General features: G+C 40.2%; 1 protein-coding gene and 1 pseudogene across 5 annotated transcripts in view; one reads left to right on the plus strand and one right to left on the minus strand.

Moving 5' to 3' along the window:
- Positions 1-22,263, plus strand: part of SRGAP1 (SLIT-ROBO Rho GTPase activating protein 1) — a 306,426-nt gene that overhangs the window by 13,615 nt on the left and 270,548 nt on the right. For 2 of the 5 annotated variants that reach the window (XM_065524524.2, XM_065524525.2), the window contains exon 2: positions 1,971-2,075. The exons of the other annotated variants lie outside the window; for them this stretch is intronic. In XM_065524524.2, coding sequence (XP_065380596.1) covers positions 1,971-2,075 — 105 coding nt within the window. The remainder of the gene's footprint in view (positions 1-1,970; positions 2,076-22,263) is intronic. 5 annotated transcript variants of the gene reach the window in all.
- Positions 15,172-15,570, minus strand: LOC107126724 (large ribosomal subunit protein eL42-like; annotated as a pseudogene).

Consider the following 22,263-nt stretch of genomic DNA (forward strand, 5'->3'; position numbering starts at 1 on the left):
CTGGTCTCAAACTCCCATCCTCAGATGATCTGCCTGCCTTGGCCTCCCAAAGTGCTGGGATTACAGGTGTGAGCCACCGTGCCTGGTCTGCAATTTACTCTTTTTTTTTTTTGAGATGAAGTCTTGCTCTGTCACCCAGGCTGGAGTGCAGTGGCATGATCTCGGCTCACTGCAACCTCTGCCTCCCACGTTTAAGCAATTCTCCTGCCTCAGCCTCCAAAGTAGCTGGTATTACAGGAGTGCACCACCATACCTGGCAATTTTTTTTCTATTTTTAGTAAAGACAGGGTTTCACCATGTTGGCCAGGCTGATCTCAAACTCCTGATATCAAGTGATCCTCCCGCCTTGGCCTCCCAAAGTACTGGGATTATAGGCATGAGCCACTGTGCCTGGCCGCAATTTACTTTTACATAGCCACTTTGCTAGCCTGTTATTTCAAAGAATTTGTTCCCTTTTTTGGTAAAAAAAAAACACTCATTATTTATAAATAAAGATGATTTTATTTTCTCATTTATAAGCTCTATGGATTTATTTTTCTTGCATTTTTGTCTTAGGCAGAATTTCCAGTACAGAATTAGTGAAAGTGCCAACCTTGGCTTCTTGTTTTCCATTGAGAAAGGAATGCTTTCAAGCCTCTCCTCACTTGAAGAATGATGGTTGTTTTCAGTTTATTGTAGATACTCTTTAATAGGTAAAGTGCAAATCTTTTGTATTCTTTGTTTACTTGAGTTTTAATCATTAATAGGTGGTTGCATGTTATCTTCTTTTTTTTTTTGAATCTGTTGATACTATGCTTTTTCTTCTTTACTCTGTTAATGTGATGAGTAATATTTATAGATTTCCTAGTATTTAACTTTCTTTGCTTTAAGGCTATCTTCGTTGTATTTTGTGTGTGGTGTGTACGTATGTGTGTGTGTGTGTGTGTGTGTGTCTGTCTGTCTGTGTACACCGTTGGATTCCGTTTGCTAATATCTAGTATTTTTGTCTTTAAATTCTTGGGGAAAAAACAGACCTATGGTTTTCCTTTTTAATAATGTCCTTGTCTCATTTCCTATCTGTGTTTTTTTTGGAGGGGGTGTTGGGGAGATGGGGCTTCACTTTGTTGCCCAGGCTGGTCTTGAACTCCTGGACTCAGAGAATTCCTGGGCTCAAACAGTCCTCTTGCCTCGGCCTTTCAAAGTGCTGGGATTACAGGCATAGAGCCACCAGGCCTGGCCACGAATCTAAGTTACACTAGCCTCGCAGAGTGAGTGGGAGAGTATTGCTTCTCTATTTTGTGGAAGAGTTTGAAACTTTGAAATATTTCTTTCATAGAAAGTTGAGTAGAACTGTTTATCTGGGTCTAATTAGTTTCCTTGTGTGAAGAACTTTTTAATTGCTAATCAGTAGTTAATCATTTTCTTTATTAGTTATAGGATTATTTATGCTGTGTATTTCTTCTCATGTCAGTTTTGATAAATTATACTTTTGTTTTTTTGAGATGGTATTTCACTCTTGTTGCCCAGGCTGGAGTGCAATGGCGCAATCTGCTCACTGCAACCTCCGCCTCCTGGATTCAAGCGATTCTCCTGCCTCAGCCTCCCAAGTAGCTGGGATTACAGGTGCCCGATACCATGCCCAGCTAATTTTTGTATTTTTAGTAGAGACGGGGTTTTGCCATGTGCTGGGCTGGTCTGGAACTCCCGACCTCAGGTGATCTGCCCGCCTTGGCCTCCTAAAGTGCTGGGATTACAGGCGTGAGCCACTGTGCCCGGTCAATAAATGATATTTTTCTAGAAATGTATTCATTCTGTATAAGATATAAAATGTATTGAAATAGTATTGATGATAGTATTCTCTTATTTTAAAAACATAGGCTGGTCTGTATTGAATTTAAAATATATTATTTTAAAACATTTATTTTTGCCTTTTCTTGCTAAATCTTAAAGTAGTTTGTCTTTTTTTTTTTTTTTTTTTTTGGTGAGATGAGGTCTTACCCTGTCATCCAGGCTAAAGTTCAATGGCTCATTGCAACCGCCACCTCCCAGTTCAAGTGATTCCGGTGCCTCAGCTTCCCAAGTAGCTGGGATTACAGGTACGCACCACCACGCCTGGCTCTTGGCTAATTTTTGTATAATTAGTAGAGATGGGATTTCACCATGTTGACCAGACTGGTCTTGAACTCGTGGCCTCAAATGATCCACTCACCTCAGCCTCCGAAAGTGCTGGGATTACAGGTGTGAACCTCTGCACCTGGCTAGTTTATCTGTTTCTGTTAGTTTTTCTTCTCTGTTTTGTGAATTTCTGCTCTTATCTTTACTATCATCATTTTTATTTTCATTTAATTTATTGTCCTTTACCTATTAAGTTGAACACATAGCTCATTCTTTTTTTTTATCCTTATTTTATAATATAAGCATTTAAGGTAATACAGTTATTTTCTATAATATAAATGCTATTACTAATATAAGTATTTAGAATGTAAGCCTCTTTTAAAATGTAACATTTCTAACATAAACACCTTTTCCTCTTTTTAACATCAGCATTAAATGGAATACAATTCCTTTTCTAATATAATCATTCTTTCTAATATCACTATTTCTTCTAATGTAAGCATTATCCTGAAGAAAGGCATCTTTTCTTCCCTAAGTAATATTCATAATAATTCTCCTTAAAGTACCACCTTTGCTGCATCTCACTAGTTTTGATATGTAAAGAATTATGTTCTAAAAATGTTTTCTTCTTCATAATAATTTCTTCTTTGACTCATGAAATATGTGTGTGTATATATATGGTATTTCCTTTTATTTTTCTAAGATGGGGTCTAACTGTGTTGCCCAGGCTAGAGTGCAATGGCGTGATCTTGGTTCCCTGCAACTTCCACCTCCTGGGCTCAAGCAATCCTCCCACCTCAGCCTCCTGAGTAGGTTGCTGGGACCACAAGCATGCACCACCACACTTGGCTAATTTTTTGTATTTTTGGTAGAGACGGGGTTTCACCATGTTGCTCAGGCTTGTCTTGAACTCCTGAGCTCAAGCAATTTGCCTGCCTTGGACTCCCAAAGTGCTGGGGTTATAGGTGTGAGCCTCCGTGCCCAGCCTGTTATTTACATTTTTTAAGCAGATACTTAAGACTATTTTATTTTTTCCTCTTAATAGAATTACATTATGAAGTGAGAGTAATAGTGTTTGAAATTAGTTGGAGGTTGTTTCCTCTTTTTCTGTTTTTTGCAGGAGTTCATGTTAGATTGGAATTATCTGACTCTTAAATGTTTAGTAGAACTCATCTGCCAAGTAATCTGGGTCTCACATTTTCATCAAGGAGAAGAAAATCTCGTTGTGTTCAAATTTTCTGATTAACTGACATAAAATTGCTTACAGCATCCTTTTATCGTCTTAATCTCTGCATTATTTTCAGTTAGACCTCTTTTCTATTAATAACAAATGTCTGTGTATATCTTCTCTCTTTTTTCATTGATTGAGAAGTATAAGATAAACATAAGAAGTATGTTTATTAGTCTTTTCAAATAACTAGGTTTTTGCTTTATTGATTTACCGTATTGTATTTTCTGTTTCATTGGTTTATCCTCTCTGTTATACTCTTTCTTTCTCTCTCTCTCTCTTTTTTTTTTTTTTTTTAAAAGAGGAAGGGTCTTGCTTTGTTGCCCAGGCTGGAGTGCAATGCTTTTCACAGGTTGTGATCATTGTACACTATAGCCTGGAACTCCTGGGCTCAAGTAATACTCTCACTTCAGCCTCCTGAGTAACTGGGAGTGCAGGCGCAGACCGCCAAGCCTGGCCCTTTTACTTTTTTCCTGGGTCTTTATTTGCTGAACCTTTTTAAAGTTTGTATTTATTTTCTCACTTATTATTTTTACAGATTTTTATTTTCTCAGTTATTATTTTTCTTTTCCAATATAAAAATAAAGAGGTTATAAAATTTCCTCTAAGTACTGTTTTACCTGCATTCTATAATTTTTCTTTTTTTTAAATAGAGACAGGGTTTCACTATGTTACCCAGGCTGGTCTTGAACTCCTGAGCTCAAGCAATCTGCCCAGCTCAGCCTCACAAAGGGCTGGGATTGTAGGCATATATATATATATATAAAATTATTATTTTTTTTTTTGAGACAAAATCTATCTTTGTTGCCCAGGCTGGAGTGCAGTGATGCATTCTCAGCTCACTGCAACCTCTGCCTCCCAGGTTCAAGCGATTCTCGTACCTCAACCTCTGGAGTAGCTAGGATTGTAGGCACCCACCACCATACCCACCAATTTTAGTATTTTCGGTAGAGACAAAGTTGCACCATGTTAGCCAGGCTGGTGTTGAACTCCTGACCTCAAGTGATGCACCTCCCTCTGCCTCCCAAAGTGCTAGGATTACAGGCATGAACCACTGCACCCAGTCAGGCATAAATTTTTATATGTAGTGTTTTTATCTTTCAGCTCTGTGTATTTTCTAATTTCCATGATTAATGATCTGTTTAAAAATATGTTTTAGGCCAGGAGTGGTGGCTTATTCCTGTAATCCCAGCACTTTGGGAGACTGAGAGGGGTGAATTGCTTGAGTCCAGGAATTTGAAACCAGCCTGGGCAACATAGTGAGACACTGTCTCTATAAAAAATTTAAAAATTGGCCGGGCATAGTGGCTCATGCCTGTAATCCCAGCACTTTGGGAGGACGAGGTGGATGGATCACCTGGGGTCAGGTGTTTGAGACTGGCCGACATGGTAAACCCCGTCTCTACTAATAATACAAAAATTAGCCAGGTGTGGTGGTGCATGCCTGTAATCCCAGTTACTCAGGAGGCTGAGGCAGGAGAACTGCTTGAACCCAGGAGGAGGAGGTTGCAGTGAACCGAGATCGTGCCACTGCACTCCAGCCTGGGTGACGAGTGAAGCTCCGTCTCAAAAAAAAAATTTAAAAATTAGATGGCCATGATGGTAGGTGCCTGTAGTCCCAGCTACTCCGGAGGGTGGTAAGGTGGGAGGATTGCTTGAGCCCAGGCAGTTGAAGCTGCAGTGAGCCATGATTGCGCCAGTGCACTCCAGCCTGGGAGGCAGAGTGAGACCTTTTCTCTACACACACAAAAAGAGTTTTAAAATTTCCAAATATATACAGTAATTTAAATTATATTTTTGTTTCTCATTTCTAAATTAATTGCATTATCATTATAGAGCATGGTCAAATTTTTTAAAAAAATTTTATTCCAGGTTTGATGTTAACACAGTTAAGGTCTAATTTTACAGATATTTTGAAGTCTAATTTTTCTTGACCATGCTGTTTTAGATTATAAACCTCCATCTCCCTGGCCCATCCTATCTACCTTCCTGCATTATGTCTCTCCAGAGCACTTACTGTCATTGGATCTATTTTATACTGATTTTATCTTGCTGTGGGACCCTTAAACTTCTTTACTTATGTGAAAGCTCAGTGATGTGGTTAAAAGTACATTTTAAAAATCCAGCATTATTTTATTTTTATTTTTTTTTGAGACGGAATCATCCAGGCTTGAGTGCAGTGACACGATCTTGGCTCACTGCAACTCTGCAACTTCTGCCTCTCAGGTTCTAGCGATTCTCCTGCTTCAGCCTCAGAGTAGCTGGGATTACAGGTGAGCGCCACCATCCCCGGCTAATTTTTGTATTTTTAGTAGAGATGGGGTTTCACCATATTGGCCAGGCTGGTCTCGAACTCCTGACGTCAGGTGATCCACCCGCCTCAGCCTCCCAAAGTGCTCAGATTACAGGCATGAGCCACCACGCTGGGCCAAAATCCAGCATTTTAATTTCAACCAGAAGGGTCATATGGGGTATATCTATATTTACTATACTACAGGAAGTCAAAATCTAATATCCAGTTGTATTTTTTTTAGCTCATGAATAATTAGCACTATTTAAATTTATCCAGTATTTATTTTAGTGTAGTTCAAGTTACTGTGGGAAGAATAAGTCTGTGTTTTTTTTCATAAAGAGAATTCCATGGCTCAGGTCCTTGCTATCTCGAATGACGTTTATAGTCCAAGAGCTGCACACTGAGGAGGATACACGTACAGGAGAGCAAAAAAATGTTGCACGAACGCTTTAGAGTTCCTCATATATAGGTTTGTGTCTGCATATGGAAGAATCCAGGATATATGGAAATGTGGGGGGAAAATGTGTGGTGAGGATCAGTGAAAGGCTCTGATATGGGCAGAACATGAACACATAAGAATTTTTCTGAACAATCTGAGATGGTGTTGGGAAATCTCTGGGGTCTTGGTATTGCCGTTAGACAGTGTGGTCTTTCATTGCAGTGTGCAGATGGCAACATTCCTTGTAGAGCTGCTTCTACCATTCTTTCCTACTCCAACGCTGGCTGTAGAGACCTATGACACTAGGCTCTGTGGGGGAGGTGCCACCCTGCAGGCTTTTTGGTGTCACAGCCAACTTGGCACAAGAAGAGCATTTACAAAGGTTCCAGCAGTTCTTAAAGCATTCGATGTCACAGTTCCTGGACTGTCATTTCTGACTCCCTGCTCAGTTGGTCTGTGGAAGACATATGGACTTTTGCCCTTCACTTGTATTATTCTGAAGGTGCGGCTTATGCAAACAGCTCCCTCTCACAGACCTCTAGCAATTAAGATAGAACAATGATGTCTGCTTATCTTAAGTCAGACCTTTTTCACTTCTGAAGATATCCACATTTTAGTTTGGCCGTGAAATTAGCATGATTTCACCAGTGGAATTCAGCTTTGGAACAGTATTTACCAAGGAGAAGGAGTAGGAAGACATCTATTCGCTCATTTTGTTTTACATGTGTAATGGCACTGTGTGTTGTCTTTTGATGTCTTCTCAATGCCGTTCACAAAGTTTTCTTTGAAAGTGATGGCTTTATCCTTCCGCTCATATTGATTACCACAGTTCGAGTACCATTCAGTCAAATTATAATCCTCAAGCACCAGGGGAAATTCCAGAAGTCAGCGAACGAGAGGTTGGATCATTGCTGCAGGACTGAGTTCTGCCCATTCCTCGCTGGTAGAGGAGAGGTAGGGAAAAAGAGCACCTTTTTAGAAACTTGCACTAGAAAAGGCAAGAACTGTTTTCTTTGGCTGACCCCAGGGCTTGATTAATTTGCTCACCATTTCTTTGGCTGTGAAAAGTTTTCACTTTTATTTACATCATGACAGACAGTGGAAACATTGCTTGATAATGTTTTGGCACAGAAAGCTGGTAGGTTTTGAGAATTTAGAAGAGAAAATTTGTTAGTTTTTGTGTTCCTTAGAAAAGAGTTTTCTGAGTACAGTATTACAAAAAAAGAAATGAATGCCTTTTCAAATGGTTGCTCTTTTTTTTTTTTTTTTTTTTTTTTTTGAGACAGTGTCTTACCTTATCGTCCAGGCTGGAGTGCGGTGGCATGATCTAGGTTCACTGCAACCTCCGCTTCCTGGGTTCAAGGAATTCTCATGCCTCAGCCTCCCGAGTAGCTGGGATGACAGGCATGTGCTGCCATGCCTGCCTAATTTTGTGTCTTTAGTAGAGACGGGGTTTCACCGTGTTGGCCAAGCTGGTCTCGAACTCCTAGCTTTAAGTGATCTGCCTGCCTTGGCCTCCCAAAGTGCTGGGATTATAGGCGTAAGCCACCGTGCCCGACCACAGTTGCTCCATTTTTTACTGAACTTCTGTTGCACTTGTATTGACAGTGTTTATGGGAACTCTCAAATGTGTCACCAAAAATCTATATTTGAAAGATTTCCAGACTGTATTATTCTAGAGCTAAGAGTTTTAATTATACACATCTATCTGTATTGTTAAAAGAAAAAGTTTAAACAAATTAAATTTAACAGTGTTTAATTGAGCAAAGAACAATTTGTGATTTGGGCTGCCTCCCAAGCCAGAGTAATAAGCTCAGAGACTCCAGTGCAGCCACATGGTGGAAGAAGATTTATGGACAGAAAAGGGAAAGTGATGTATAGAAAACGGAAGTGAGGTACAGAAACAGGTGGATTGGTTACAGCTTGGCATTTGCCTTATTTGAATACAGTTTGAACCCCTGGCCACCTTTAATTGGCCAAAATTTGGTGATTGGCACAAGAGTAGGTTATAGTCTGTTTATATTTCCAGTAAAGTTTCAGTTTTCTATGTCCAGAGAAACCTTTACGCTAAACTTAAAATATATGAGAAGGCAGCTTTAGGTTAAACTTAATGTAACAATATTCTCCAAATATCTAATCTATGAATAAGTATCTTCTTTGAAGACGGGAACTGTACTTCAGGTTCTTTCTGTTTAGCATCTAATTCCAAGATTTCTTCCAGCAATCTTGGAATTACATTGTAAAATAATGTACAGAAAGCCTTGTGCACTGTGAAACAAAAATTTTATTATAATTGTGGTTATTCATCTTTTGGATATTTCACAGTCTCATAATACCACGCCCCATTTTCAGATACCATACGATGCTCTGAAATAAGCACACTCATGTAGATGTGTATACGTCTCATGTAACCTAGTAGTTTGTAGCATGGCCTCAGGAGTCAAACTGCTAGGCTCTACATCACCCAGCTCAGCTACTTTCTGGCAGTTTAACTATGGGCAAATTAGTTAATCTCACTCTGCCTTACTTTCGTTGCCATTAAAATAGTGATAATGACAGTACCCCTTTCAGAGCATTGCTGAGACAAGTAAAGTGTTGAACTGTCTGTCACGTGGAATGCTCAAAATATGTGAATGTATTACCACTTTGATAAACTCTGGCCTTGAAAGCAATAATAATAAATGTTAGGTTGCAAAAGACTTAGTAGCCAAGGGAAGCCTAAGGAGTAAATGGGGACTAAACATAACATGGTGTCTAGATAGGATCCTGCAACAGGAAAAGAACATTAGGTGAAAACAAAGGAAATCCAAATAAACAGTCAACTTTAGTGAATTAGAAAAAATTGTTAGCCTGGGAAAATAAAACATTTTCTGTTTAAAAAAAATTCCACTCATATAACTTTATGGTTATATAAAAAAATCAACTTGTTGGCTAAAATAGAGATTGATAAGGCAGAAAATGAAAGTTCTCACCTTTCCAAAGATAACTACTCTTAATGGTTCAGAGTATTACATACAGTATACATGCAAAAGTAATTGCACTTTTGCACCATGAATTTTAAATCATTTTTATTAGGCTCAAACACATTTTTATTAATCAAAATAGGAACCATTATAATCAACACATTTTTGCCAATGAGAAATAAGTTTGTTTATTCCTGTAGAGTAAAAATCTATGGGCCGGGCACGGTGACTCACTCCTGTAATCCCAGCACTTTGGGAGGCTGAGGCGGGCGGATCACAGGGAGGATCACATGAGGTCAGGAGTTCAAGACCAGCCTGGCCAACATGGCGAAACCCCGTCTCTACTAAAAATACAAAAATTAGCTGGGCATGGTGGTGGGTGCCTGTAATCATAGCTACTTGGGAGGCTAAGGCAGGAGAATCGCTTGAACCCAGGAGGCGGAGGTTCCAGTGAGCCGAGATCCTGCCACTGTACTCCAGCCTGGGCAATAGAACGAGATTCAGTCCCCCCACCCCCACCAAATATAATCTGTGCTTCATGATTCAACAAATTCTTGAAAAGCATTTGCTGCATTCTGCTGGTTGTGTAAGTGTTTTCCCTGCAAAAAATCATTGAGATGCTTGAAGAAGTGGCAGTCAATTGGCGAGAGGTCAGGTGAATATGGTGGATAAGGCAAAACTTTGTAACCCAATCCCTTCAACTGTTGAAGCGTTGATCGTGCGAAGTTCCTTTGGCCATTGTCATGGAGAAGAATTGGGCCTTTCCTATTGACCAATGCTGGCTGCAGGTGTTGCAGTTTTCGGAGCATCTCATCCATTTGCTGAGCATACTTCTCAGATGTAATGGTGTTCCTGGGATTCGGAAAGCTATAGTGGATCAGACTGGCAGCAGACCACCAAACGATAACCATGACCTTTTTTCTGGTGCAAGTTTGGTTTTAGGAATTGCTTTGGAGCTTCTCCCAGTCCAGCCACTCAGCTCATCGTTGTTGGTTGTGGTATAAAATCCACTTTTTATACCACATGTCACAATCTGATTGAGAAATGGTTCGTTATTGTTTCACACAATGAGAGAAAACAACACTTCAAAATGATGAGTTTTTTTTTTATTTTTGCTCAGCTCATGAGGCACCCACTTACCAAGCTTTTTCACCTTTCCAGTGTGCTTCAAATGCTGAGTGACCGTAGAATGGTCGATGTTGTTCTTTGGCAACTTTTTGTGTAGTTGTAGGAGGATCAGCTTTGATGGTTGCTCTCAACTGGTCATTGTCAACTTCCATTGGCCGGTCACTAAACTCCTCATCTTCAAGCCTCTCATCTCCTTCGCAAAACTTCTTGAACCACCACTGCACTGTATGTTCATAAGCAATTCCTGGGCCAAATGTGTTGTTGATATTGTGAGTTGTCTCCACTGCTTTATGACCCATTTTTAACTTGAATATCACTTGAATCTGCTTTTTGTCTAACATCATTTCCATTGTCTAAAATAAATATAAAATAAACAGCAAGTAATAAGTTATTAGCAAGAAAACATAAAGTGAGAAATATGCATTAAAATGATGTATAACATAACCACAATTATGTAAGAATATATTCTAATGTCAGCAAATTTCAGCAATGCAAAATCTATGAGTACATTTGCACCAACTGAATACATCCTTCCAATGGCATCATTTGTACTTATTTATATTTATATAGTTAATCTATTTATTTACTTATTGAACAAATGGGATAATTTGCAGGATAGTTAATATAGCCTTTTTTTTTTTTTTTCTCAACAATGTATCATCTATACCAGTGCTACTCAGTCGTAGTTCATAGACCAGTGCTGGTCAGCAACGTGTTTGTTACCAGTCTATGAGGAGATAAGGTAAATCATGACATTTCTTTCTTTCTTTCTTTCTTTCTTTTTTTTGAGACAGGCTCTCACTCTGTCACCCAGGCTAGAGTGCAGTGGCACACTCATGGCTCACTGCAGCCTCAATCTCCTGGACTCAACTGATCCTCCCACCTCAGCCTCCTGAGTAGCTGGTACTACAGATGTTCATCACTATGCCCAGCTCATTTTTGTATTTTGCCATGTTGCCCAGGGTGGTCTCGAATTCCTGGACTTAAGCAATGCTCTTAATCTTGGCCTTACAAAGTTCCAGGATTACAAGCGGGAGCCACCACGCCTGGCCTCCACACTGCTTTCTTTATTCAGAAAATCTTCCTGCTAAACTAAACAGTGGTTAGTGATGTGATGCTTTAGAGTCTAGCCTAAGCTCCCTATCTCATTGTGGATCTGAAATGCACAGTTTGCTGACCTTCATCTGAGTAGTGCTAGTCTGCACCATGCCATATAAACATATAAAGAGTTGCCTTATCCCTTTAAGAGTTATTGATATTGGGCCGGGCTCGGTGGCTCACGCCTGTAATCCCAGCACTTTGGGAGGCCGAGACGGGCGGATCACGAGATCAGGAGATCAAGACCATCCTGGCTAACACGGTGAAACCGTCTCTACTAAAAATAAAAAATTAGCCGGTCGTGGTGGCGGATGCCTGTGGTCCCAGCTACACGGGAGGCTGAGGCAGGAGAATGGCGTGAACCCGGGAGGTGGAGCTTGCAGTGAGTGGAGATCGCGCCATTGCACTCCAGCCTGGGCGACAGAGCGAGACTCCGTCTCAAAAAAAAAAAAAAAAAAGAGTTATTGATATTACTTGTTTTTCTTTTTTGATTTAGAAACAAGATTGTCTTTCAAATGGAATAGTGGTGGCCTTTACCAATAGCCGCCTCTGTTCTTTTATCTGTGTCAGTTTCAGTGATTGAACTTCATTTAAAGAGTCAACACAGTGTAGAGGTTGAGACCTTGGATAAAGCCAATTCAAATTATGGCTACTCTGGAACCTCAACTTTTTAATCTGAAAAATGGATGTGATGAATCAGTCTTATAAGATGCATCTATCTTATAAGATTATTGTGAGGTTTAATGATTAAATGAGATAATACCTTCAAAGAGCTTAACACTTTTTTTTGGCATGTAGTAAGGGCTCAATAACAATGAGTTGCCATAATAATATTATTTACTACTACCAGAAACTATGGTCTTAATTAGTGACATTTAAATAAAAATAATTTAAAACTCACTCATCTCCAAAGAAGTTGAAATTACGTAACAGATTAAAATGTTGCAAAGCAAACACTAAAAAAATGCGGATGTTAATGGTGCTTTAGAAAAGCAGGGAGCTATTTATCACCAGAAGCTATTCTTTACCCCATGTTAAAAAGTGTTGTGTTGGTAGGCTTCCTATAACATTTGGCTACAAAGAGGCATTTTATTACAATTTCTTACATCATCATTAAGAGAATCTAAAGGGCTAATAAATTCTATTTTCATATATATATATTTTTTATTTTTTGAGATAGAGTTTCACTCTGTTGCTCAGGCTGGAGTGCACTGGCACAATCTCGGCTCACTGCCACCTCTGCCTCCCGGTTTCAAGCGATTCTCCTGCCTCAGCCTCCCAAGTAGATGGGATTACAGACATTCACCACCACACCCAGCTAATTTTTTGTATTTTTAGTAGAGACGGGGTCTCACCAGGTTGGCCAGCCTGATGTCAAACTCCTGACTTGAGGTGATCTGCCTGCCTCAGCCTCCCAAAGTGTTGGGCTTACCGATGTGAACCACCGTGCATGGCTGTCTATCTATTTTTACAGGCTTTTGCTCTGTTGCCCAGGCTAGAGTTCAGTGGCATAATCTCAGCTCACTGCAGCCTTGACTTCTTGGGCTCAGGTGAGCCTCCCACCTCAGCCTCCTAAGTAGCTGAGCACACCAGCAAACCTGGCTAATTTTTTTGAAGAGATGGATGGGGTTTTGCTATGTTTCCCAGGCTGGCCTTGAACTCCTTGTCTCAAGCGATATGCCAGCCTTGGCCTCCAAAAGTGCTAGGAGTACAGCCATGAGCCACTGCGCCTGGCCTGAATTCTATTTTCTATGTGCAGTGGGGGAGTACTATTTTAATAGGGGGAGAGGTAATATTTTTATAAGGAGACCACTCTCATCATAAGATCTGCAAGTGTCTCCTTAACTTTTAAATGGTATCAGTAGTTCTAAAAGGTCAGACCACTTTCTGACCTTATTCACTATGCCATTAAAGTCGTTATAATTTGATTGTCTCCTTAATGGTGACTCAGAAGAAAGCTTGGGTTTATACTGATACTTGTAATCGAATCCAAAATGCCTGAAATCCTGTATGAAAGTTTACTATTAGGTTGGTGCAAAAGTAATGGCAAAAACCGATATTACTTTTGGATCAACCTAGTCGATACAATATGACTGTTGCCTGGGGTTATGGTTAATGTCTTAGTAACAGCGGCTTGCATTCACAGTGTGTTCTTTTTTAAGGGAGGTCATATTGGTGTCACATTACAGATAGGGAAAAAGAAACTCAAAACTTAGAAACTTGAGGTCTTTTTCCCAAGATCACATAGCTGGTAAATGGTGGCGCCACCAGGGTCCAAACCGGTGCTGCAGCCATCCTGCAGCGCTACATCAGGATACCACCTTAAAAAAGGTTAAATGCTTACATGGCATGCCATTCTTTCCATTTAAACTTCCAAAAAACTAGGAAGAATGATTGCCATCTTTGACCTAATAGGGTTTATAAGTTCAGATAAAAGTCTGTATCTTTTTGTTATTGTTGTTCAACAATTATGTGCTAACAGAAAATTGTTGTTTTATTATTACCTCAATGGATTATTTGATGAGGAAACTTGTGATGGAGCTGCCTCTTTATAGGCATTAGAAAAAGCGGTTTGAGTAGAACTTGCCTATAGAGAAGAAATACATCTAAAAAGAAAAAAAAGTAAAAGAAAAAAAAAGAAAAGGCAGTTTGGGGAGAAGTATTTTTTAAAATCCTAAATTGGAATGAATACTCTTGCTAAAATCCTGTGCCCTGTTCCTAGGGATTATAAGAATCACTGCCTCAGCTCCTTGTTACTTCCAATACAAGGCTTTGCTAGTTTCCAAATGAAGAGGTTTCTCCCTTTTTTTTTTTTTTTTTTTTTTTTTTTTTTTTTTTTTTGAGAAAGAGTCTTGCTCTGTCTCCCAGGCTGGAGTGCAATGGTGCGATCTCCTCTCTCACTGCAACCTCCGCTTCTGGGGTTCAAATGATTCTCCTGCCTCAACCTCCTGAGTAGCTGGGACTACAGGCGTGCATCACCATGCCCAACTAATTTTTGTATTTTTAGTAGAGATTGAGGTTTTCCATGTTGGTCAGGCTTGTCTTGAACTCCTGAGCTCAAGCAATCCACCTGCCTCAGCCTCCCAAAGTGCTGAGATTAGGGATTATAGGAGTGAGCCACCTCTCCCTGCCTTCCAGCTTGATTTTCTTGGGAAAGAAGTTGTATCTCTTGAGCTTCTATCTCTTCTCTTGATTTTATTTAAGTGTTCACCCTTTGTTGTTGGTCCTCTTTGAGTGGTGCTAGGAATTCTGGTAGAACCACTTGACACAGGCCCCACCTCAAGCCCCCAAATTTGCATTTGTAACAAGTTACCAGGTGAGACTGATACTGTAGGTCAACGACCACACTTCGGGAACTACTGCTGTAAAAAGCAAGCGATTTTGTAACTTTCTTAAGTTAGCCAATTTAAATGCTAATTTTCCTCCCAATTTCCCAAAGATCTTTTACCTTTCTTACAATTGCTCTCAATGGACATCAGATCATGGCTATTTAAACTAAGATTCTAGAAAATGTGTGTAGCTCCTTGCTTTTTGCTTTGCCATTTTTCCTTCATTTTCATATTTTGTTCCCTTCCCAAATTGTAAAGCGCCTTTTCATGCCACACCTGGGTAAATTGAAATCTAAAGTGGGAGCCTGATGAGCCCTTAAGGATTAATGGTTCAATTTCCCTGCAAATCTGCATGTGCTTTTGAACTAAGGAAAAAGAACACAGGGCAATGTAACCCTTCTTAGGGCTTAGCTAGTGCATTTCAGTTTTCTACAATTACCACCAGCTCTTAGGACAGTCATCACATTTGACACCTGACTCTAGAACAACTGAAGTACAGGTTTTTTGTAGGTTATGGCTCATGCAAGTTAGCGTGAGGTTGGGAGTTTTTCTTTTCTTTTCTTTTTTTTTTTTTTTTTTTTTTGGTGTAAGAATATCACTGTATTTATTTTCCTACAGGTAATTTTTCTATGGCTTCAACATTTTCTCTTCAAAATTAAAAGAAAAATATTCCAAAGTTTAGAACTGGATCACTTGGTCCTTTCTCATCTTATCTCCTCCTAATTCAAAATGCTTGCATCTCTTAATGGCCAGCATCCTCTTGGATCTGCAGTTAGGCTCAACAGAGTCCAGCCTAATTAGCACAATCGTCTTTGTGGTCTTAGCCTTCCAGAAAATTGGCTTTGTCTGCCCACCATAGCCACTGTGATTCTGATCATAGCGCCTCTTTCCCTGGGCATACAAGGAATCCTTACCCTTCTTATAGTGTGTCACTTTGTGAGGCTGATGCTTGCCACACTTCTTACAGAAGGTTCTTCGGGGTTAGGTACATTGACCATCTTTGCAGCAGGGCTGTTCTGTCTATATGATGAAAACAAGAAATAGCGACCGAGACCCTCGCCTTGTACAGCTCTTGTCTAACCGGGAGTTTTTCTTTAAATGGAACATTTCGTTACGTTTCATGAGAGCACCTGTTTGATTGTTTTTGTACCCTAGTCTACTGGCAATTTATGAAATTGCTTTAATATTAGTTATATGGCAACTACAACTTACGTGAGGGGTAGGATCTCAAGTCAGACAATAAGGAGAAAACATTTTGTAAAATTACCCTTGAAAATCCCCAAGTCACCAAGAAGTGCATCCATGAAAGCTCTGAAGCCAGAAATTGATTTAAATTTCTCTTTGCTTATGGGCTACGACCCCACACTTGCCTGTGGCCACAGTCTAGTTGAAAGAGGGAAAAGATGTTAGGGAAAATAGGATTTTGTCCTTTTTCCTTTCGTCCCTTCCAAGTAAACATAGACACGTGGTTCAGCTCCAATAGATTAAATGTACTGTGACTCCATTGTATTGTTAAGATAATTGAAGTATTTGATTCTGGGTCACTGGTTTACATTCATTTACAGTCATGCTGGAATTAAGTATCATAAGTTCACTCATTCAACAAACAGCTATTGAATATCTTTATAGATTTATCAAGGACAGGGATTTGTTTTTTTATTGGGACCCTTTTTTGTTTTATAGTAGTCAGTCAGGCAGTGTTTGTTGAATGAATAGTGAAACACAGTCCGTGTCTTTTTGTGGTTTGTATCCTGGTTTTAAGGTGGAAAAGTAAACAAAGATTTGCCGTAGAGTCTGTTAGAGATATCTTAATTTATGGGAATATTGTGGAGGAAGAAATTCATTCTGCCTGGGAGAGTACAATACAAACTCATGAGGGAGACATCTGGGCTAGACCTTGATGGATGAGGAGTTCTCTAAGAAAGGAGGGGCATTCCAGGTAGAGGAAAGGCTCCTCAAATGATTCTAACATGTTTCCTTCTTAACAATCATGAGCTTAGTGTTTTAAGTGCCTTGAGCAGAGTAGTAAGAGATGAGAATAACAGGTAATGCTAATAATAGCTAATAGCTATTGGGCATACAGTTTATGCCAGGCAGTGTAAGTGAATTTTACATTTTGCTTAAATCTCACAAGAAATATGTGAGGTACACACTGCTAACCCCATTATCCCATTTTCTAGATTAGAAAACTGGGGAAAGTTGGCCGGGTGCGGTGGCTCACACCTATAATCCCAGCACTTTGGGAGGCCAAGGCGGGTGGATCACCTGCGGTCAGGAGCTCAAGACCAGTCTGACTGACGTGGTGAAACCTCATCTCTATTAAAAATACAAAAAAATTAGCTGGGTGTGGTGGTGCATGCCTGTAATCCCAGCTAGTTAGGAGGCTGAGGCAGGAGAATTGCTTGAACTCAGGAGGCAGAAGTTGCAGTGAGCTGAGATTGAGCCATTGCACTCCAGCCTGGGCATCAAGAGCGAAAATCCATCGCAAAAAAACAAGAAAAGAAAATGGAGAAAGTTCAATTTACCAGAGATGACATAGCCAGTAAAATGACATCTATTATGTTATATAAGCCTTGGCTGAATGCCATATAAACAGTTAGATTTTATTGTATTTTTTTTATTTTTTGAGATAGAGTCTCACCCTGTTGCCCAGGCTGGAGTGCAGTGGTGCGATCTCAGCTCACTACAGCCTCAGCTTGCAAGGTTCAAGTGATTCTCCTGCCTTAGCCTCCCAAGTAGCTGGGACTACAGGTGCCTGCCACCATGCCCAGCTAATTTTTTGTATTTTTAGTAGAGATGGGGTTTCATTGTGTTAGCCAGGGTGGTCTCGATCTCCTGACCTCGTGATCCACCCGTCTCGGCCTCCCAAAGTGCTGGGATTACAGGTGTGAGCCATGTGCCCGGCCAAACAGTTAGATTTTGTGTACAGTAGGGAGCTATTGAAAGTGATAAGGTCAAACGTGAGCATGAAAGATAGACTGGAAAACGCTGAGTGGAGGGAGGCCAGTTTAAAGGTCTCCTTGTACTCTTTAGTAGCATGCTGAAGGCCTCAGTTTCATCTTAACCTTGAGAGATATGAAGGAGATATGAAAGGTGGAATCAAGAGGACTTCACCGCTCATGGGAGGAAGAAGTGACTGATCTATCAGGTTTACAAAGTAGAGATTAAGACACACAGTGCTGTACTGGAAGAAAATGTCATCTTCTTTATTGTCTCCTTTTATGTTTTATTGTATATGTAATACCTAAAATATATTCACAGAATAGCACACATGCATAATCTATAAATGTGGAAATAGACACACATTGAGATAATGCTCTTTTTTTATGGGGTCTATCACAAAAATGTTTGGGGTTGCTGGGCACGGTTACTCCCACTTGTAATCTCAGCTACTCAGAAGGCTAAGGTGAGAGGACCACTTGAGCCTAGGAGATCTAGGCTACAATGAGTTATGATTGAACCACTGCACTTCAGCCTGGGTGACAGAGTGAGACCCTGTCTCTTAAAAAAAAAAAAAAGGCTTGAAGACTACTGATTCAAGCATATCTAAGAGATGAACCACCGCCCAGAGGTAAGTAAACCACTGGGGCAAGAAAGACTGAAGAGGTGAAATGAGAAGATGATTACCTGAACTTTTACGTCTGCAGGTGATCAAAGTTCTTTCTCTTTTGAACCATAGGTTTTTTGCATTTCTGAATAATCCAAAACATTTTTATTTATTATTGTTTATTTGTTTATGTATTTTTGCGATGGAGCCTTGCTCTGTCACCCAGTCTGGAGTGCAGTGGTGTGATCTCGGGTCACTACAACCTCCACCTCCCCGGTTCAAGCAATTCTCCTGCCTCAGCCTCCCGAGTAGCTGGGACCACAGACGTGCGCCACCACACCTGGCTAACTTCTTGTATTTTTGGTAGAGACAGCATTTCACCATGTTGGCCAGGCTGGTCTTGAACTTCTGACCTCAAGCAATTCGCCCACCTCGGCTTCCCAAAATGCTGGGATTACAGGTGTGAGCCACCGTGCCCAGCCCCAAAACATTTTTAAAGTCAGGATAAAGGTACTAAAGGGAAAAAGGTATTCCTTCCCTGTGGGAAAGATTCTGTTCAATCTGTTTTTGGCCTTGGAAAATGTTAGAAGTAGAATGGACATTAATATCATCCAATCCAACTTCTCTCTACCCAGCCAGAATCTCAGACAAGTAGTAATAGGGCTTTTGCTTGAATCCTTTAAGAGGTAGGCAGCCCAGCCCTTCACAAGGAAGTTTGAACAGGTGAATTGGTAGAGTTTTTCCTTTTATGAGGCATAATTTGCTTCCTCATTTGCAACTTTTATATATTTCTTCCCCTTTAAAAAGTTACAGAACCAGTAACACTATACATGGTGCTCTATGGTTTTCCAAAGCACACTTGTACATGCACAGACAACACTTGATTCTCCCAACTCTTTTATGGAGTGGGCAGGCATGTTTGTTCTGATTAAATAAATGAGGCAGGCCAGGCGTGGTGGCTCATGCCTGAAATCCCAGCACTTTGGGAGGCTGAGGTGGGTGGATCATTTGAGGTCAGGAGTTCAAGACCAGCTTGGCCAACATGGCGAAACCCCATCTCCTAAAAATACAAAATTAGCCAGGTGTGGTGGCACATGCCCATAATCCCAGCTACTTGGGAAGCTGAGGCAGGAGAATTGCTTGAACCCGGGAGGTGGAGGCTGCAGTGAGCCGAGATCATGCCCTTATACTCTGGCCTGGGCAACAGGCTCCTCTATAACTCAGGAATCAGAGCACTGTTTGTGGCATTAAATTAGGTAACTCTTGGAAAGTTGTTGTAAAAGCTTGACTTAGATTTAGATGTGCAACAAATGTAATTTTCTTACTTTTCCTATCCTGGCTAATAAATTTAAAAGATTTTCATATGGCATGTTTAACTTTGTTAAATTTTCAGTTGGGGATTCAGTTCCATCATATCAGCCATTGCAGTTTACTTTAGAACTTACTTCTGTCATTTGTCTTTTTTTTGAGACAAAGTCTCACTCTGTTGGCCAGGCTAGAGTGCAGTGGCACAATCACGGCTCACTGCAGCCTTGAGCTCCCAGGCTCAAGAGATACTCCCACTTCGCCTTCCTGAGTAGCTGGGACTACAGGCATGAACCACCATGCCTGGCTAATTTTATTATTTTTATTTTTTTCTAAAGATAGGATCTTGCTTTGTTCCCTGGCCTTCATTTGTCATTTTAGTTATAATAATCATTAATGCTATCTTGATTTTCAGAAGATGAGAAATTTGATTATTTAAAAAGTTATGAAAAGATGCCTTATCAGAAAGAGATTTAAGTGATTTCTAGTTTGAGAAAATTGACTCTTTTAAAAACATTTTTATTTTATATGACGTGAAATGGGTTACCTGACTGCATTGCAGGCATATTGTTACTAAGTGGGAAGGAATGGGGCTAGGTGTTCCTTTTCATTTGGAACGTTCCCTTCATGGGAACATTGACTTCATGGAATCAGTTGTGTGATAAATGCATATATATTTCTTTGGAATTAAGTGTTTGAAGAAGAAGGATCAGTTCCATTGGAATCTCTTTTATCTTTTTGCTCTTCTCATACTGTCTGTAGAGAAGAAGTATTTTATTTTTACTGAGAAATCTGCCACTTTCAGGGGTTTTACATCTTGATAGACGTGAGTGCCCTTTAACACTTGCTAGCTAATGAAAGTGTATGTTTAGCCTGCCAAACCGTGAGCATTCTGAGGACTGGGATCCAGTCTGAATTTTCCCTGTATTACTGGCACATGACACAGTTCCTGGCACTTAGAATGAAATACTAACTCTCTGTTGACTGAAGGAAATGTTAGTTATCACTGTATCCATTGATACGTAGTGAATGCAGACTAATTAATAAATGTTGGGAGTTCACTGCTGTATCTTCTAGGTAGAAAAATACATTTCAGATAAAACATATACATTCAGGAAAAAGAATTTTCTTCACAAATATATAGAATTCTGTTGAGTGCCTTTCTCTATATAGGAACAATGAAAATGTAGGAAATGCTTTATCATCTGTAATTGTTCTTTGGACTAACCTAGAATTTTTCCCCTGGAGAATGCATATATTCACTTGTCTCCTAACTCTTTGGTAATGGGCATGATGCCAGGGTCCCTGACTGAACTCACTCAGTCCAGGGTACATGTGAGATGTCAGTGTCCAGAATACCAGTCCTAGAGGTTTTAACTTTTAGCCAACAGTGGATAGCCATATGTGCACATGTGTGTGTGTATGTGTGTATGGATGCATATGTGTGTGTGTTTTAAGCTCTTTGAATTCTTCAAGTTTAATCCAGTATCATATTTCTCCAAAAATGAAATATTTTCCCATTTCTTGTTTTTAATTCTTTTTCCCAGTAAGTTCAGCTGTGCAAGGAGTCTATTATCTGTTGTATCAATTTTCTAGAAGTTTCTTGGGCTCTTGAGGGACAAGCTGGGAAGAATTCAAGGCCAGACACGGTGTGGTGAAAGTATCCCCAGTTATGACTCTCGAGATTTTTTGGAAAGTAGTAGTAAATCATTTAATCATTTGGGAATGATGGATCATGCATTCTGTGTATTCCGTCTCTCCATGGTGAAGTTGTTTGTATACATAGCTTTTGCCATGGTCAGCTCCTCTCTGATAAAATGCTCCTCTTCATTTTATTTCATTTGAGTCACTTTCTCAATCAGTATGTTTTGTATGCCAAATTACAGATCTTTCCATTTTCTTCTGCCATTTTGGCATTTAGATGCCTCGACACAAATTTAATCTGAGAAAAAAAATCCTAATGTCCTGACTTCTTGTGGGAAGTATTTGCATTAAGGAACTTCAGTTTTACTCCCTTTTTCTTAAGTTCTAGAGTCTGATGTTTGCCACTTAAAGTTTTCTAAATCTAATTCCTATTTGATGTAAACTGCCATCTCCTCCTCTTCCTCCTCCTCCTCCTCCTCCACCTCCTTCTCCTCCTCCTCCTCCCTCTGTAACCCTGGCTGGAGTGCAGTGGTGCAATCTTGGCTCACTGCAACCTCCCGCTTCCGGGCTCAGGCAGTTCTGTTGCCTCAGCCTCCCGAGTAGCTGGGATTAGAGGCACGCGCCACCATGCCTGGCTAATTATGTATTTTTAGTAGAGACAGAGTTTTGCCATGTTGGCCAGGCTGGTGTCGAACTCCTGATCTCAGGTGATCCGCCCTCGATCCCCTCGGCCTCCCAAAGTGCTGGGATTACAGGTATGAGCCACCACCAGCCAAACTGTCCTCTTTAAAAAAAATATGTCCCTGTCATATTGTCAATATGTTCCTCATAGCTAAGGAATCTTTGCTGCATAGGTTGATCACACACAATGAGATACAATTTTACTTTTCAGTTGGAATTTTTAGGATAATACTTTATGAAGTTGAGGGTATGGTATGATAAACATAATTTCTCACTAGGAGTGGGAGTGAAAATTGATACAGTCTTTCTACAGTGCAATTTGGCTCTGTAATCTTACTTTTTTTTTTGAGACGGAGTTTCGCTCTTGTTGCCCAGGCCGGAGTGCAATGGCGCAATCTCAACTCACTGCAACTTCCGCCTCCTGGGTTCAAGCGATTCTCCTGCCTCAGCCTCCCGAGTAGCTGGGATTGCAGGCATGTGCCACCAAACCCAGCTAATTGTGTGTTTTTAGTAG

This window comes from Macaca fascicularis, chromosome 11, assembly GCF_037993035.2.
Source record: "Macaca fascicularis isolate 582-1 chromosome 11, T2T-MFA8v1.1".
Lineage (NCBI taxonomy): Eukaryota > Metazoa > Chordata > Mammalia > Primates > Cercopithecidae > Macaca > Macaca fascicularis.